Source organism: Grus americana, chromosome 1 (assembly GCF_028858705.1).
Source record: "Grus americana isolate bGruAme1 chromosome 1, bGruAme1.mat, whole genome shotgun sequence".
NCBI lineage: Eukaryota > Metazoa > Chordata > Aves > Gruiformes > Gruidae > Grus > Grus americana.
This window is the reverse complement of record NC_072852.1, coordinates 90272201-90290108: the sequence shown is the minus strand read 5'-3', so window position 1 is coordinate 90290108 and position 17908 is coordinate 90272201. Positions and strand designations below refer to the sequence as shown.

The 17908-nt window shown below is 46.0% G+C and overlaps 1 protein-coding gene and 1 long non-coding RNA gene across 2 annotated transcripts in view; one reads left to right on the top strand and one right to left on the bottom strand.

The window, feature by feature from the left end:
* Positions 1 to 2473: 2473 nt before the first annotated feature.
* Positions 2474 to 7112, bottom strand: LOC129207878 (uncharacterized). Its single transcript, XR_008577590.1, has 3 exons — positions 6987 to 7112; positions 5879 to 6007; positions 2474 to 3220 (listed from the first exon to the last, which is right to left on the bottom strand). It is a non-coding gene; the product is annotated as an uncharacterized LOC129207878 (long non-coding RNA).
* Positions 6124 to 17908, top strand: part of TMEM39A (transmembrane protein 39A) — a 20358-nt gene continuing 8573 nt past the window's right edge. The window contains 2 exon segments of the mRNA XM_054829515.1: positions 6124 to 6489; positions 6492 to 6799. Of these exon segments, the coding sequence (XP_054685490.1) occupies positions 6330 to 6489; positions 6492 to 6799 (468 nt within the window). The 5' untranslated portion in view covers positions 6124 to 6329.

Below are 17908 nucleotides of genomic sequence, written 5' to 3'. Positions count from 1 at the left end.
CCCCCGTGCAACCATAGAGCACGGGGATAGAGCGGCCGCCTCCCACCACAGAGACCCCCGCCGGAGGGATAGAGCGACCCCGCGGTGGCGGTCATTGCCCCCCCCCCGCCGCCATGGGAGCGGCTCGGCGAGGCTTGGGGTGCGGGCCAGCGGGCCTTATGCCTTTGCTTTAAGATTTCGCAGCAAACTCGGGAGGCATAACTTTTATCAGCACAGATCAGATGGTGCCGACGGCTCGGCACGCCCGGGGTGTTCGCGCCTGGGTGCCGGAACTGTGCCAGGCCTTGCCGTTGTCGGGAATGCAGAAGTGCCTGCCTGGGTTTTTTTGAAGCTGCCGAGGAGCTTTGAGGGCCGCGGGCATCACAGCATTTTGCATTGGTGGTAGTCGTCAAAAGTTGAGTGTTTCGCTTCCTCTCAAAACATGTCATATTTAGCACTTGTTTACAGCGAAATTAGGTGGGGCTTGGCAGGAGTTCTTAGAATCTCAGAAATCAGAACTTAAAGATACCTGCTGCTTCTAAAACCTGATTGCTCAGGAAAGAGAGGCATTCCCCTTCCTTAAGTGGAATCACAGAAGGGCTTTTTGTGTCGAACCCTAACAGAGCGTGGACAAAACCCCTTAAAAGTGTGCATGCCTACGTGCAGATGGCTGCAAGTGTTCATCTGTTATTAGCAAGTTTTCTTTGTATATTGAAAAAGCCTCAAAATCAAAGGTATTTTTGCCTGCAGTACAAATTAGATCACTGCATGGATTAAGCAAAGTTCATGTTGCTATAATGTAACATTTGTTGTTTCTCCATGCAAAACTTTCCAGTGAAACTGCCCCTACGTGCAGAAAAGGAATAATTATTTTAAATTATTTGGTCAAAATATCAAAGCCATTTCACTGACAATGGCAAGAAATACAGAAGGGGAGCAGTAGGGTTGACCATGGTGCCGCCCTGCTAAGTCCGCCTGGCTCTAGGGTAAGCCTGCAGAGATGCCTGTCAGGAGCTGGAATATTCCACCCAGACCTGATAAAGTTGCACCCAAGAGGAATCTGCTGTCAAGCACTAAAAAAGCCCTCCAAGAAAAAGGCAAAATTAGTCGTCTTTTGTGGTGACAAATTAACTTTTGTTAAAAGAACCAGAGGAGAAATTTTCTGTTTAAAAGTAAGAAATTAAATGAAGCAAAATGTTGCAAATGTTTTTGCAAGAAAAAAATAACCTCCACTGAAACTGCCAGAAATTAGATCTGAGGGAGAACGAAAGATAGTCTTAAATTCTGTTTGTAAATTGTGAAGGATGTTGATAGTCCAAAATTAAAAGATGTATGAGTAGTTGTCCAGTAAAAACTGCACGAGTGACCCCTTTTCTAATGGTATCAGTCACGCCTGTTAATAGTTTTAGTCGGGCTTTATAATGCTATATAATTGTCAAATCCAGCTGCTACTTGCTGGTTGCAATCAAATCTGTCAAAGCGGCATCGGTCTCAAAGACAGTAAGTTTCTGTTAGTGCTGTGAGAATCAGAGCTGTAAATACAGGAGACACTCCGCTGAGAGAGTGACAGAGAGCATTAGTCGTGGTTTGACCCGGTGACAGTGTATTGGCATTATCTGGCTTGTCAGGCCACGTGCTGACTTGGATGTGAAGATGGTAGAAGTGAATCAGGATATGCAGAGGATCTGCAAGTGTTGTGTGGACTTGGAGGTATCTGGGATACTGTGGTACAGAGGTATAAAGGATGTGTGGGAAACCCGGGCTATTGCAGTGAAGGCATTGTGGGGGATGTGGGAAACAAATGCACTGAGAACAGTGATTAACTCCATTTGTGGCCCATGGAATGCTGTGTTAAACTCATACAAGCACTTCTATGGCTACACTTTTATAAAAGTCTCTCTGCGTGTTTTCCTCCACAAGCATTCTTATCTGGCAAATTTAGCATTTGTCAAACTTTAATCAGGTTTCTTTCCTTGGGACTAAATGTTATGCTTGTTTCAAAAAATAAAACCCTCTCGTGGATCTCACGGGAACGGAGTCTGTATTGAGAAGGGTCCTGAGTCTAGGTTCTCCTTCAGTGATCTGTAATTTTTTATTAAGCAAAACCATACATTTTCCCCTACCTCAGAAATTCAGGTTGTCCTGAGTGAGATCTTTAGCTGTTGATTTTAATCTCACTTGTAGAATATGACAGGAACTGAACTTAAGCTACCCAGAATATCAGCCATGCATCATTGGGCCCCATGCCACATGCAAATGTAGTAGAAGCTATTTTTTTTCCCCAAATGGCTCAGTGACTCAAGGTTTTCGAAGTGTAAAATGATATTTTTGAAATCTTTGAAAAAGACTAAAGATCATTACTTGTGGAAATAATACTATCCAATAAATAATTATCTGTAAACTCAGTAGTAGGTATTTCCGTGGGATGCTACATCTCCAGTTTGGAGGAGGACACACAGTATATGGCATGTTGAGTAACATTATTATGTTGAGGTAATGAACGGACTATTTTTTTTCCTGTCTTGGAAGAGACAGTGATATCAGACAGAAAACCTGATACCTCATCGGTTTCCTTAGCAGAGAATAAACAGTTTCCCTCAGAAATCAAATCCATACCAGCAGGTTTTTAGTGTTACTAAAAAAATTACCGATGAAGTGATCCTGGATATAGTTTATCTCAATACAGCATCATAGAAATATCAGAATTTCTGAGCAAACAGAATCAGAACATGGGTCATTTGGATCTCTATCTGTTAGTGTTGCTATTTGTTGAAGAGGAATAGATTTTAAAGCCCTGCAGGTTAGTTTCCTCTTCACATAGACATCGGTGATCTGAAGTAAAATTGTTCTATAACATGACTTGTAGAAGATGCACAGAAGCACCATTGTCTTGGACGCAGATACAAAGCCCACATCGGACACTCTTCCCTGCAGCAAGTGTGAAAGCAGCCTTTCTTTTCATCTCTGTTCTTCAATCCCACAGTTTAAACACAGGCTGTTTACCTGATGAATCTTTTGGATGAAAGCTGTTTGCCTGATACAATGTGGCCTTGGAAAGTGAACAGCAGCAGTGACCCTTTCTTGCATGCAGATGTGATACAGAGGAACCTTTGAAAGGGAGATTTGACTTTCCAGGCAGTGGTTTGCACACAAAATCCAACCTTTGTGTGGGTGCAAGAGGAAGTTCCGCCTCAGGTGTTAGGACATCAGTTACTCGCGATCCCCGCGAGACGAGTATTTTCTGTAAGGGTGTTAAGATAGTTGTGTTAAATCTAGAGTTCTGTGCTCCTGTTTTTACTGTGTCTTGTTCAGCTACACCCTATCTTAAACCTTGGAGCCCAATCCTAACACACACTAAATAAGCATTCAGTAGCACAAGATAACTTCCATGGAAATATTCCCTGGTGATGATGACTTACTGTCACAGTTGTACAAGTCAGCAAAGCAGAGATCGCTTTTACATGGATCGGGTGCTGGTAACAGCATGGTGTCAGTAGCAAGGGGTTTAAAGTGGACTTCAAAAGTCATCTCAGTAACTGGTGGTCATTCGAGCAATTGGTTCATGCTGAATTTCATGTCGCTTCAGCTACACTGTTAGTGGTACCCAATCTCATCTGGATAGATGTACACGAGACGGAAAATCTGGTTTTGCTTTGTCAAGGCAAGGCTTTGACTCTCTTGAGTTAAACAGCAGCTGTATCACGGAGTGAATTTACAGGACTGTTGAGGGTCACACCTATTTATGTCCCATACATTGCAGGGCTCTAGCCCTAGAGTAAAAAGGTAGAGGGGATGTTTGATAAAATGAAAAAGGAAGGAGTTACATCAGTAAGACTGGAAAGGGATTTGAAACCAAAGGGAGAGCAAGTGACAAAGAAAAAGGGTTTAGGTCTTCCAAGGGACAGCAGAAAACAGACACAAAGCATGGCAGAAGTGAGAGGCAGATGAAAAGGCCATTAACCTGAAATACCGGAACGAAAATGAGAGAAGAAAACAGGAACAGCGGTAAAGATAGGCAAAATCAAGTGTGCTACTGGCTGAGAGTGCAAGAAATTCTGTACTGTTAGTGTTTGCTGGCATGCTGGCCAGTGGGGAAAGTGGTGGTACAGTGACTCAGTATGAGTGTGTTATCAAAGTCCCTGTTGCGGTTATGCATTTAATCAGAGAGGAAGGGCCTTTTGGAACATGGGCCTCTGTACTTTCCTGGGCTTCTCCAGTGTTTCCCATGATAAAGTCCCATGCAAGGATCAGTTAAAACACTGGGGGGGTTTCACAAAATGTGACAAGGATGGTCTTATCTTTCACATTCTGCCTGAGCCACTCCTTGTTCCTCAGTACTAGCTTCCTTAGCTCAGTTTGGATTACAGTTTCCTTGCAAATATGAGGAGAGCAAGGACCCAAGCATTCACACGTCTCTCCGATGAATTCGGTGATAAAAATAGAACACACTGGATTGGCCACAAGGACACTAGCAGACAAATGCAAGGTATTTCTGAAACAGCATTATCAAGGATACATGGGGATAAATTGACGCTCCGCAATTGTCCTGGGCTTACGCTGTTTCCATGTGAGAATGAGAAGGGAAAAGATAAGGCACCCAAGTCTCCACACCATTTCACTGAATTCTGTAGGCACAACCATTAGTAAGTAGTGCACTGGGGAGGAGGGCGTGTAAACCTTAAAACATCCAGTCAGAGTTGTTGTCAGGTCATTAGCCTAACTTTTAAAAATAATACAAACTTTCTTCTTGGAGTCAAAATGCATAGTAGCTGTAAGATTCTTCTGCATGTATCCAGACTTAAACTGGTTCAGATTTGTGGCTGAGAAGGAATTTCCCCCCTGCTGAATTAGCACAGATCTCTATCTCCTACCTTACTGTGCCCTGCTGCACAGCTCCATCAACCAAGATTTCCTGGGCGTATCTTAAACAAAGAGTTGCTTTCTCTTGGAGCAGGGGTCTCAGGTCTTAGCAACACCTGAGGTTAAGAACAACGTATTTTTTGGAAAGATTTCACATTTTAGTTTGGGGTTTTTTTTCCAGCTGATCAGGAGCAACAGAATGCTTTGGCAGATTTCCTAGTACAAGGTGTGTATTACAGAGGTGTGGACACAGGACTATGGCCACAGTCTGCTGGTACAACTGGGATGTCACCGGTCATTTCTGTGACTACAGGGAGAAGGATGAGCAAAACTGAGGTGTGAGGGCAGTGAGGCAGGCACATGCGATCTGTTTAGAGTGCAGCAGCTGTGATCCAGTTTGTAGACATGAAAATTACCAGAAGATGCTCCTGAGGCTGAAGGAAGGAAAGTGAATACGTGAGGGACAGACCCTGATCTGCTGGCAGGGAATGAGGAGGGAGAATTCTGTATCAGAAACAAGCCCAACCACACTAATAGGCCAATGAGACTGTACCGGAGCCCCTTCCAGACCATGGTTTTAAAAGTAAAGCAGAATAGAGAGGAGGGTTGGTTAGGCCAGCTCTTTCCATTTATCATCGACTTGCCTGGCCTGAGTTACCAGGTTCCTAGGGTAAAACTTAATCGGTGCATCCCCACACAAAATTGTCTATTGCTTACATGCAAGCTTATTTCTATCCTCCAATATTTCCTCTCGCTCCCTGGGAGAGCTGTCTTGTGGTGCTTGTGAAAGCTAATCATTCAAAGAGATACCTTTTCACCAGTACAGCTCCCCAGCTTTGGGCTGCCATCTACAAGCTGCCCCAGAAGCAACTTGCAGAACGCTGCACAAGAAAGCCTGGGGTTGGTTTGGTGTCAACCACCTGCCGAGCTTTGATTATTTGCTGCCGCTCGGTGGCTGTTGCAGATACTACCCGATGTCCCTTCCCCACTGCTCGCTCTTCACCCAGCGCCCCGAGGCTGTCCGGAGAACCCGCCGTACCTTCACACATGTCCAGGGGGCACAGGTCTTTTCCAGTTGGGATCTGCATCGCACCTCAGCCGGGGATGACGATGGCAGCAGGACTTTTCCGCTGTCGATGCTCAGCCATGGGATAAAGAGATTTGCTGGCTGTAATGAAGCAGTTAATTATAGTTTTGCTGTTGGTGTTTTTTGTTTTGTTTTTTTTTTTTTTATCTCATCATGCAATACGTGGAGCTTTCTGGATTTATTATTGCGATTCGACAGCGACAAAATTGTTCTTGGTGTGGCAAAGAGCAAGTAAGGAGACGGAGCATCTCCCCTGGAGACTCCTGCCTGGGCCTAGCCAGCGTGCCGGCGATGCGCGGGTTTAAAAAAAACCAAAATACTAGCAAAAAAGGACAACGTGGCGGCAGCACCGACACTGACGCCGCCGGTAACGCGGACGGGCTGCCCTGCTGCCACCACCAAGATGGCGGCGCGGCGCGGCCGCCCCGCCCCCGCGGCGCCCTTTCCCTCCCTGGGCCGGCCGCGGCCGGCGGCCGCCGCGGTGGCTGCTGCCGCCGCTGCCTGTCGCCCTGTGATGAGAGCATCAGCCCTCACTGCCACGTCTCCCGGGCAGCTGCGGCGGCGCGGCAGCCGGCGGTGTGCAGGGCCGCGCCGGGGCGCCGAGACCGGGCTCGCCCGCCTCCTCTTCTGTGCTTTTCCCTTCCCCGCAGGGCGGCTGCGGCTGCTCGCCCTTGCTACTGCCCCGCCGCGGGGCGCCGGCGGGCAACGGCGAGGAGGGTCTGCCCGGCGGGAGGAGGGGCGCTCCGCGGGGCACCCGCCGTCGCAGCCTTGTCCCCCGCCGGCGGTCGGGGCTCGCCGCCTGGCCGCTGCCGCCGGAAGGGGACCCCGCTGCCGGCTGATGTCCGAGCCGCGCTGCCGCCCGCGCTTGGATGTGTGAGTACCGGCCCCGCCGCTCCCTACGGGCAGCTCCGCTCCGCGACAAGCCCGAGCGACCGAAGCGGGCGGCGGGGGCTCCGCCGGGGCTGGGTGGGACGGGAGCCTGTCCAGGCGGACAGGGGTCCAGGCTCCCGCCGGAGCTCCCTCAGGCTGCCCCGTGCCTGCGGTGTCGCCTCCCGCCTACCTGAAACTTGGTGTGTGTGCGTGTGTCTGTGCGTGCGTGTGCTGGGGAGGCTTCTGCTGGCTTTGTTTCGTCCTGCTGGTGAGTTACGGCACTTGGTCCCGGGCTACTCGTTTTAGACGTTTCCTGATGCGTCTGGGTTAAAGCGAGAGGTCCGCGATTGGAGGGTTAGGGGTTAAACACGAGGAAGTTGGTCTGGGGTCACAGGTGGGTTTGCTTTGGGCTTTTAAAACGCTGCCCCTACGTAATCAGTCCTAGAAAGGAGGTAGGAGAGGGCAGCGTCCTGTGGAGGATGAAGAGCTGAGGCAATGCTCTGTAAGTCTAGGCTAGTCTAACCTGCCATAAGGTACCGTTTCCAGAATGGATGTGGGTGCACAGCTCTATGGCTGTTCTTTTTCGTACCGCTAAGAAAAGCATATCAATCATCCTCTGTTATTCAGGATAGCAGTTAGGCCGATGATTTTCCTCATCTACTCCTTCACTGCTCCAATGTCATTTTAATGTGTGAACGTGTGGCTGAAACAGAGGCAGCTTTGTTTGCAATGTATGATCGCTCTCGTGCATGCTTTTTCATCGTGAGTAACAGGCCCCTCGTATCACTGGCATCTCTTACAACTGCAAGTAAAAGAATCACAGAATCATATGGCTGTATTCCAAAGCGGTGAGTTGCAAAGTTTTTGGAGAGGAGGCACCCCTTCTGTAACTAACTCAGGTCTGTTAATGCGCTGTGATCAGAGGCACCCCTTCTGTAACTAACTCAGGTCTGTTAATGCGCTGTGATCAGAAAAGATTTTCTAGGGGAGGGATACGGTAGCACAGGGATGGGACTGGAACGGCCCAGCTCCTGGATGTCAAGAGCAGAGCAGAAGCCCAGCCCTTTCACCCGCAGCCTGCACCTTTGCTCACCTCCTGGCACTCCTGTTGTTGGAGTGGCTGTGTTTCTGGCACTTGTTTCTCCTTCCAGCTGCTCCTCTGGAGTGCCGGCTCCTTCAGCCGAGGCACTTGGTATAGTGCTCGGATGATGCTCTGCTAGTAAAACCCGGGCCCAGTGGCACCAAAGCAGTAGCCAGGCAGTGTTGACCTCTGGGAGTCGTGCCAAAACTTCACTCGCTCTTTGTTGTTCATTACCACACTGGAAGTTCTTCAGGTGTAGACGCAGCTACTCCTTGTTTCTGTTCCTGAGCATCTTTGACTCAGGTTTTGCAGTGCAAACCAGCACATAAGGTGGGAATGCTGTCCAGATCTGATTTATTTGGAAGGACAGAGGAGCTCGGGTAATATCACTTAACCAGTTAACTGCATCCAACGTGATGAGTACTTCTAAACTCAAGACCACAGAGGTCTGCATGCCTCTTGTACAGCTCATTCCTGGCTGTTTCTTTGCAGACCTAGTGGCTTGCAGGCATTTGAGACCTGATTTTTTGTTACGTATTGCTTAAAGCAGACAGGCCTAGTCACTCTTTTGTGTATGCTTTCTTCAGACACTGCTTTTTGGTCTGAAATTTTAGAGAGAGAATTGAATTAGGTACGTAGTATTTGAGGGGGAAACCCCCACCTTTCTGCTGTTTTTGGAGCTGGGCAGCACTGAACGCAGATCTTTCTCTGAAAGTGTCTGTATTGCAAATTTACTTGGGCAACTTGAGTCTGGATATCATAAAACTAACATTTTTTTTTCTTCTGCAGGCATCAAATCTGGAGGTTTGACAATACAGCAAGAGCAAATAAGCTAGAAATGTTTGTTAAGGTGGCTTCCAAGTTCTGTGAGCGTTCATTTCAGAAGCCAGTTGGGCACCCAGTACGACTCTGTAGAGTTACCACTCCTAAAGGTGGATGTGGTACAAAGCAACACGATAGCACTGATTCTGAGACGGCCCTACTGCTCAGTCTCAGTGTGCTTTCTCTGTGCCTCAGCATCATGAAATCCTGGAAAAAAGTTTTCTTCTGGCAGTTACAAGCATGTGGTTCAGTTTTAGTTTATGAACATGAAACTCTTAGTTGAAGGGGTTGGATTCATACTCTGGATCTAAAGAAGAGAGATTTTGTCAATACAAAGATGTATGTGCTTTTTAGCACTGGTGAAAATCAAGTAGAGATTTGGTTGAATTTGTTTACTATTAGAATGTTTGGTCTTAAAAATGTTACCAATTTCCGACCATTCTTTTATTTGTCCACTGTGAAATTTTCTGTCCTGGCGTCTTTATGGACCGAGAAATACAGAGGAGGGTTGAATTTGGCTTGGAGAATCTACTTAAATGCATGGGATCTTCAGACTTTAGTATTACTTGATCTGTTGTACTTAATTGTGCAGTATGATATTCTCTGATACGTATTTTCCTTTTTGGGGTCCAATTTTTGTTCTCCTTGCACTGCCATTCAGTTGGAGAACCGATACAGTTTGATGACAGTACTGCAGTGCTAGCTGGTGCACAAGAAACCAAAAGGAAGATACAAAATTAGGACAGTTGACCTTCCTCTTTTCTTGGTGATACCTTCCCTCTGACATCTACTTAATCTGCACTCTAGCTGCAGGGTTTGGCCTGTCCCAGTAATGGATGGTGCCACGAAGTTAGCTCTCTCCTCTTCTTTGTTCACCTAACAGCAGCAGGTCTATTGTTCTGATGGAAACTTTAGTCCATTTATGTCTAACCGTACCACAATTAGATAAGCGGTACAGCTTTCAGCAGGTGGATTTTTAAAATCAGCGGTAAATCTCTAGTAGCTGTGTGACTTGGGCAAATCGCTCATGAGCTATCACAAACTTGCCTGAAAGATTTCCTGCCATTCTTCGTGGGGTGTAGTCATTTGAGAGTCATTTCCAACCTTATTTTGACTTTTTGGGCTGAACGTGTTGCAAGCGGAAAACGAGACTTCTGGTGGGAAGTGAGTATTATGCAAGCCAGTCAGAAAAGCTGTGCTGGCTAACATGGTGCAGCGGCATCCACGTACGCTGGGGGGTTTGAAATGCTTCGTTTAAAGGAAAATTGTCAGTAGACATCTGCGGCCCAGAAATACTTATAGGGGAGCATGTATGCAGGTGCAGACACCTAAATTAGTCTTGGTATAATTAATTATACCAAGGATTAATGTGTCCTATTGCGTATTCCTGATCTGCTAGATTAGTTGCTCTTTAAATGGTCATATGAAGCCCTGAGTGCTGCCTACCAGAGTAATGGAAGTTGAAGACCCTTACTGTTTTGCAGGGAACTTGTGTATTACCTGTACCTGTTATTTAAAAGGCAAATAGAGGGGAGTTGATGTATTGTCATATATGTATTTTATATTTTAATGCAAATTTATGATTTATGGAAATTATGATTTACTTAGAATTCCCTGCGATAATTTTGCTTTTCCACGGTGTCAGGGATATGCAACTTGTCGCACTTATACTTTCTGATATGAATCCCAGTGTGATGACTTGGGGTAAGGCTCAAGGAAGTGTTTCTTCTTGTGTTCTACTCCGTGCCTTCAAACTTAGTGCTACAGATGGCAGATGCCTGCCTTATTTTTAGCTGTGTGAGGACAAAATAGAAAAATCCTAGTGACTCCCCATGATTTGTCATCATGGCTGATCTCCATTAAATTAAACATAGGGATTGGCAGAGGAACAAAACCAGCAGGAAAGCTGCTTCTGTTTGTTTTAAAAAAAGCTTGTCTAAAGCACTAAAATAATACTGTAAAAAATATTCACTACTACATACAGAGACCCCTGGGAGGAGAAATACTTGCTGAACAGTTTATCCTGTTTGGGATAAGGAAATTGAGGTCTAAGTCGGTAAAACAACTTCCCTGGAAGTCAGTTGAAGGAAAGAGATTAAAAAGCAAAAGAGTTCCTGGCTTGCAGTCCTGTACTCAGGCCATTAGATCATGTGTATGTGTTCAGGCTTGGGAGGAGAATGCATATTTTGGTGGCTTGCTTGGCTGAAAATTATAAGATGGGCTCTTAAGGCAAGAGCATTTTTTTTTTCCTTCCGCCTACCTCGTAGTGATCTGTTTTGCTGTGTGTTTGCCCTGATAAGTGGGAGAAGAAAATTTCAGTGGCCATAGCCAAAATTCCCATCCTTTCCCAGTTGCTGTGCATTGAATGGTGTAACAGAGGGCGATCAGTGGCTGTGTTTTAGCAGTGCTGTGCCTGTGTGCAGTGTTTACTGAAGAGCTTTGCTGCAAGATCTGTTTAGGAGTGCATGTTGATAAATTGTATTAACGGCCAGCTTTGCTAGCTTTGCCCATGTTGTGTCTACTAATATGTCCTCCTTGTGATTTTGTATTACTTCCCAAGCAGTGTCCTCTTAACTGAACTTTTGTTTCTGTCAGTAACAGGCACGTGGAGTTGGAGCTTAAAACTTTTTGTGGCGTTACGTACTCAAATTCTGTTTTGGATCTGAAGCTGAAACTCTACTGAGCTTTCAGACAACAGTGCAGTTTGTCTTTGAGAACCATACGTCCAGCTCAGTAATTCCCGCCAGTTCTGTAGTTTGAGCCTCTTGCTCGGGATGAGGCTGGACTTGCTCTCCCTTTCCCCTACACGATTTAGAAGCATGGAAACTGTAGGACCAAAATAGACCATTACCCAACTGGTCAGGCCTGCATTTCCCTCTGCTGCTGGAAAAGCTCAGCTTTGCAATTCTGTCTTGTTCTCGCACAAGAACGAGCCAATGCTTTCTTTATTCCCGGATCCAGTATTTGGCTGGGAGTGTCGCTGTATACATCAGAAGAAGCCAAAGAAAATGTTAATGTCTTGCTAACTGTGTGATACTGTTGTCTTGGTGAGGAGCGTGTTATCAGCCGCTTGTAGCTGCTGAGCCCTGAGGATCTTGTGTTGTAGGGGCTTCTCCCCCCCCCTTTTTTTTTGGAGCATAATTATTTCACTTGTCTCCATTCATAAAATTATTGTAGTCATTCATTAAAGTCTTACTAAGATGTTTGCTTTGACCTCCTGCAGCAGTTAGTTGCACAATGTAATTATATGGTTATGAGGTATTATTTTATTACTCCAGGAATCGCGGCTTTGTTCTTGTACTTGCCAGAGGTTCTTTACGAGCGCTTAGTGTGTGTATCTTCTTTCCTCCAATTCACAAAGACTTGAACTCATCTGTATTCTGAAGAGGACCGTATCTCCTGCGTACCTCTGGAAATCTCTTCCTCGCACCCCCTAAAGTAAGGTCTTTGAGGGGATTTTTAAGGAATGTGTGGGATTTGGGTTGGACATCCCTCCCTGTTTTTAAAAATTGCTTTTTCACTCTTTTGGATAGTTTTCTGGGTCTAGTGTATTAAGAACTTAAATCTATGCCCCATCCTTAAAGAGCACACCTGCAAACTGAGCTGAACTGAGCTTACTGCGCTTTAACCCAGAGAGGCTTTTCCTGGAAGACTTTTCTTTCCTGCTCCCATTTTTGTCGGCGGGTATTTGAAGTGGCAGCTGCAAACAGCCAGCGCTGCCTTCGCCTTGACTTTAGGTAGAACTTTTAATTTCCCCGCTTATCTGTCTGCTCAGCTGTAGCCTGCCTTACTCAAGATGTCTGAAATGAGTCATACAGTATATATGCCGTTTGTGAATTCTTGCCGCTTTCTTGCTACTTTCACCCTTCGTTTTTGGCGCGTGAGGACTGATAGATGGAGCTTCTTCAGCCAGAGTTGTGCTGTATCAGAAAAGCCTAGACTGACTTGGTCTTGCTGAGTTGGTTTTGTTATTACAGAGGAGGTTCTAGGTTCTTAGTCACTGAGCAAAAATTAGCCTTGCTGGTGCATCACCTGACAGTGGTGATTCACCACCCAGTTCTCAGTCCTTTTCGCCCGACCCTGGGCTGCGCTTCAGGGGGGGTTTCTGTCTGTCTCCGCACCGAATCTCCTTCTTAATCCATTGTTTGTATGGCGGTAAGGACATGGAAAATGTGCTGACTTGGGACACCTCCCTCCTAACCAGTTTTGCCTCGCAGCCCTGGGGCCGGGGCCGAGCTCTGGGCCAGGTGGCGGGTGTGTGCCTTTGGAGCCAGCCTGAGTTGAAAGGTCGTGTTGATTTAGCGTTGGGGAAGCTCTGCACAAGCTAAATATTTAGCTTTCCATCTGATAACCTGTTGGTTGTTTCTTCCCTCCAACCAAATGCTTTTTTTTATTCCCAAACTAAGGTAGGGCTTAGGGCTTCCACAAAAATTTTGCAGCTTCTCAGCTTTTGGTGTGGCAAACGTGAGGGTGCCAACAAGGTGGCCTTGTGACCAAAGCACGAGTGTGGCCATCGCTGTTCCGAGGCTCTCTTCTCAGTTTTTTTCATTTGTTTTTTTAATGCGTTGTGTTGGGTGAGTCGGTTACCGGCTTTGTGTCTCAGTTTTTCCATCTGTCAAAATGTTGTTATTTAAATAAATAAGTAAAAGGCTCACACTAAAAGGAAGTAAAAATAAGCCGTAGTAACTAGGACTCACAGCAGTTCAAAAGAAAACTTGACTATAACATGAATTCACTGATAATTTGCAAAGAAATTAGGATTGCTGGACAAATGCAAGTTTGGGATTAGGTTGACCAGCTGCAGTGACTTGAAGTGAGGACATTAGTAACCAGGAGACCTTTTTACATTGCTTGTTTCAATTTCGGAGACTGATGGGGGCGGGAATGAGGAAGAGGAGAAAGAGCTGTTTGTCATCCAGCTGAAAGTCACGACTGTTACAGTATATATATTTAATCCCAAAGGTTAGAGAATCCTACCCTATTTTCCTCTTCCCATCCTTCCAGAAATGGTTTGACCGGGGGCTAGTAACTGTCTTTTGCAGCCTTGCAAACAAGGTTCTATAAATAAGCCACTGTCTGGGACAGAGTGAGTTGTTGTCACCTGTGGGGTGACAACAGAAGGTGTACGGGTGCTGGCTGCACTGTTCAGTGGCAGCCCTGGGGACAGAGCCTTTCACTCAGGTCAGGGTGAACCAGCAAGGTCTTAAATGGTCCCTCGCCTTTCACGTCTTGGAGCTCGCGCCTCGGAGCTTATCCACAGTCCAGTTCCAGGTTATATGTTTCTTTCTGAAGGGAAATGGCATGGAAGCCAGTGCTCCGGACAGCAGGGGGACAGGGGGCTGCTGCAGTGGGGGGAGGAATTGCAAGATATGTGGAGAGCTGTGGAGATGGGTGGTGGTGCTCGCCATGGCACTGAATGGCTGCTTCTGGCACTGCTGCTTCCACGCTCCTTGGCTTGTACTTTCCCTGCGCCATTCCCAGGTCCTTTATCCCTCTGTGACACGCTTGATGCTAGCTGTGGTTGGGGCTGGAAACATTGATGGTGTTTTGTTAGCGCTGGTAGGTAGTTCCCCATGTTTCGTGTCAGCGCTCTGCAGCCGTGTCACGGGGGTGGCCTGCTGCGCTTCCCTGCGAGGGAGCACTGCACAGGTGGCAGCTGTGTTTCCATGCCTGCGTAGCCATAAAGCACGGGCACCCCAAACGGAAAGTCTTGCTAGCAACCCTGACAACGCTGGGAGCTTCTGTGTTGCAGAGGAGGAGGCAGGCCGAGCTCCCTCGCTAATGGCCACAGAGGCAACGTGTTGCTTCACCCCAAGACATCTTGTGCTTACTCGGCAGGAAGAAGGCTGCGTTGATTAAGATGGAGAGTTGCAATAAGAGACCTGTGGTCTTCTCAAGCCAAGTTGCTGCAAGTGATGGTGGCCACATTTCCCGTTCTGGTCTTGAGAGTATGGTTGTAGGACTTGTGGAGCCAAGGAGAGCCTCTTGAATGTTTTCCAAGCTCTGAGAGTTCTCACGCCTCAGTGCAGCAAGCTCCCCGAGAGGATTGGAGGCTCCGAGTTTTCTCCAATTAAAAAATGTTAACTCCATCAAAATAACTGGCTAAGCATTGTGGCGTTTCCAGCAAAGAGATGGGGAACCAGGCAGACTTTTCATTCTGATGAGTCACTGACTCTCTCCTGATTTGCCTCTCTTAAGAGCAGTTTGGGCAGCTGCTGATGCAGGAACATGATTCTGAGTGACGGTCCCTGGGGAGCAGGACGGGGCTGCATGCTGCTTTGCCTCTGAACTGGTGGATAGTTTGTCTGCTTAGCTCTTTGTCAGTAAAGCCTTGCTCACAGCTGTGCTTCTTGCCTGCCTCATCAGTATAGCTGGGGAGCTGTTGGAGGGTGTTGGTTCAGAGAAACAAAATGCCCAAGTGCTTTCTGTAGTCCTAAAAGCATGAATTGGAAATCAGCGGGTCTGATGCCTTACGTTCCTGGATCTTCTTAGAACCATGTCACAGCTGAAGGTTTTGTCTCTGTCACGAAGAAAGAGCATGGTCCCTCTCTATGACCCGAGAGCTGTCCATACCCATATCCATTCCCCGTGTGTGGGCAAGACCACTGTCCGCTGTTCTGTAGCTGGTCCCCAGATCCTTCTCCAGTGTTTTTTATGATGCCCACGTTTGCCTGAGAGAGGAGATCTTGGAAGCTAGGCAGTTTATGTTCTGGGAATGTTGAGGATGAAGGGACTACAAATATGTGACTTCTCTTTTTGTGGGAAATTATAGGTGAACTGGGAAGAGTAATGTGGAGTCACATTAGTGGATTAGTGTCTTGTGAGGAAAAGGTTTTATCTTCCATTACTCGCTTTTTGTGCCTGTGACCCTATATAAAATAAGATTGCTGATGGGGTGGGGACTCTGCAAACAGAGAAGGGAGCCTGGTAGACTCCCAGCTTGCTCTGCGGGCTCGTTATTGACACCTAATATGACTTGGATGCAGACAGGAATCTTATCTGTTGGAGTAAAGGTTCATGGACACTTTTTCCCCTGTTAGCATATTTTTCACAGTAGAATTATGGCTTTGTTTATTAATTGAAAACTATAAAAAGGCTTTTTCCCATGTCTCTCTCCTCAAAAAGGAGGGCTGTTGATTGGTTCAAGGCCAAAAAAAGCAGACTTAGAATCAAACTGATCTGTAATCTCACTGCTTTGTTTAACTTTATCTGGGGAGCTTCAGTTTTGCGTGGCTAGTTTTACAAAACAAAAGCAAGCAAAGAAGGAACAATTTTGCTCTAATAGACACCTACCTAATTTGATCAGGCTCCAGTGAAGTAAACATATTTAAATCTTGGCTTGAGGAACTACTCCACCTATATGTTCATGGATCACTGTGAAAGGGCTTACTCAAGTGCATTTAAAATATGGTGGACTGATGTTAAGGAGGGCTCCTTTCCACAGGCATTCTTTTTTACTGGTGTGGAAACCTGCATTTTACTTGTTTGCAAAACCAGAGGTTGGAAGTGCGATTACTCAGTGTCCAAGTGTCTATATTGGTGAGCATGTGAAGCATGCTAATGGGATAATACTAATAAGAACTGTTAAATTATTTACATGAATTATTGAATGTGGCATAAAATACCTTCCATTGTTAATACCGCTAATTAGACCACCAACGTATTGCATCCGTTATCATAAATATCCTGTAGGTTGAATCAGACCAATTGTTTTAGCTTCCACAGTCCCTGTACTAGTTTAATTTGGCTTAAAATGGCTTTCAAAGTTGCTCCTTTTAGAGGTGTTGTTTTTTTGGTTTTTTGTTTTTTTTTTCCTTCACCTTAGCTGCTTATGTAAAGTGTCTGGATGCCCTAAGTGAATTCTGCATTGTCTGTTTCTGCCCCTACTCACCTTGTGCATGCAGGAGAATTTTCTTCTGTTTATATTTAATTCCTGAAATAGAAATATTCCCCAATAAAACTCTAGAACATCCTAGAGAAAGTTCTCTGAAAGCTTTAGTGTCCTGACTAGAAAGGTAAGGAAGGCTTCAATTCTCTGTTGTGTTGTCACTGGAATTATAATGAGAATTTTGAAGTCGAAAAACGTTATTTTCCTCCAAACCCAAACTGTCCAATGTTTGTTCTCTTCTTTCATGCAACTTCACAACTCTTTCCCTGCCCTGCCTCCAAGATCTCTGTTTTTGGTTTTGGGTTTTTTTTTAATTATTTTTGCAAGTAACCCTCATGTGGGTATGTGGAAAGCATTCATATTTTGAAACGTCTGGATTTTTGTTGAAATTTTGAGAATTGGTTATTGGAGTAGAGATGAAGGATGGGAAACTTTAATAGAAAGGACGATTCTTTGAGAGAGTTTTTTAGAATACTTCTCCTGCACAGTGTTCATGGTGACAGTGGTGTGACTCATTGAGCAAACTTCCTGGCATTTCTGCCAGCTGTGATTTCTCAGGATTTTACAGGAGGTGATAACTAAATTATAAATAGATGATAGGTTCCATCTGTAAATTTCGAAGCTAGATCTAGAGTTTCCCAGAAGGTGGGTGTGCTTATTTTTGGGCCCTGGGTTGGCTCTGGCTAGGATATTTTGCCAAAAGGACAGCCGATTAGTCTCCAGACATGCAGACACACCAGAGTCCTTGTAGCAAGATGCTCGCTCAGTGTCTTGATTCTGTACAGCACGCACGCTTGGAATGACTTCCAGATTTGTGCTCCAATTCAACTCCTCACTCTCTTATGTCTGCTAGCCATCGGAAACTTACCTGGCTGCTGAAATCCTTGCAGTGTCATGTGGGAGACCAGTGAAACAAAAATAAATAAATATTTGCAGGCTTACTTTTAAACTTTTTTTCTTTTTTGAAGGCTGGGATATGTCATTGTCCAGCCATGCATTTGAAGGACATGCATACATGTGTGTTTTGCTGCACTGCTCTGCTAGCTAGAACCAGAAAATGGATGTCCTACCATCATGTCAGTCCGGCTTTCTTAGCACAGAAGGGAACCAAACCATGCAATTAACTTCACGGAGACCAATTAAGGCTGGCTGTTCTGAGCTCTGGCAGGGAGGGTCCAGCATCATGAGCCTGTTGAGTGATGTGTGGGGTAGTTAAAAAGACCTGAGAAGCTCTAGCAGCTCCTTGTAGCAGAAGAGGGAGAGTGCTTTTCCCAGGCTTGCTTTTGAAAGGAGGCACGCAGTCGTGTGGTCTCCAGCACTG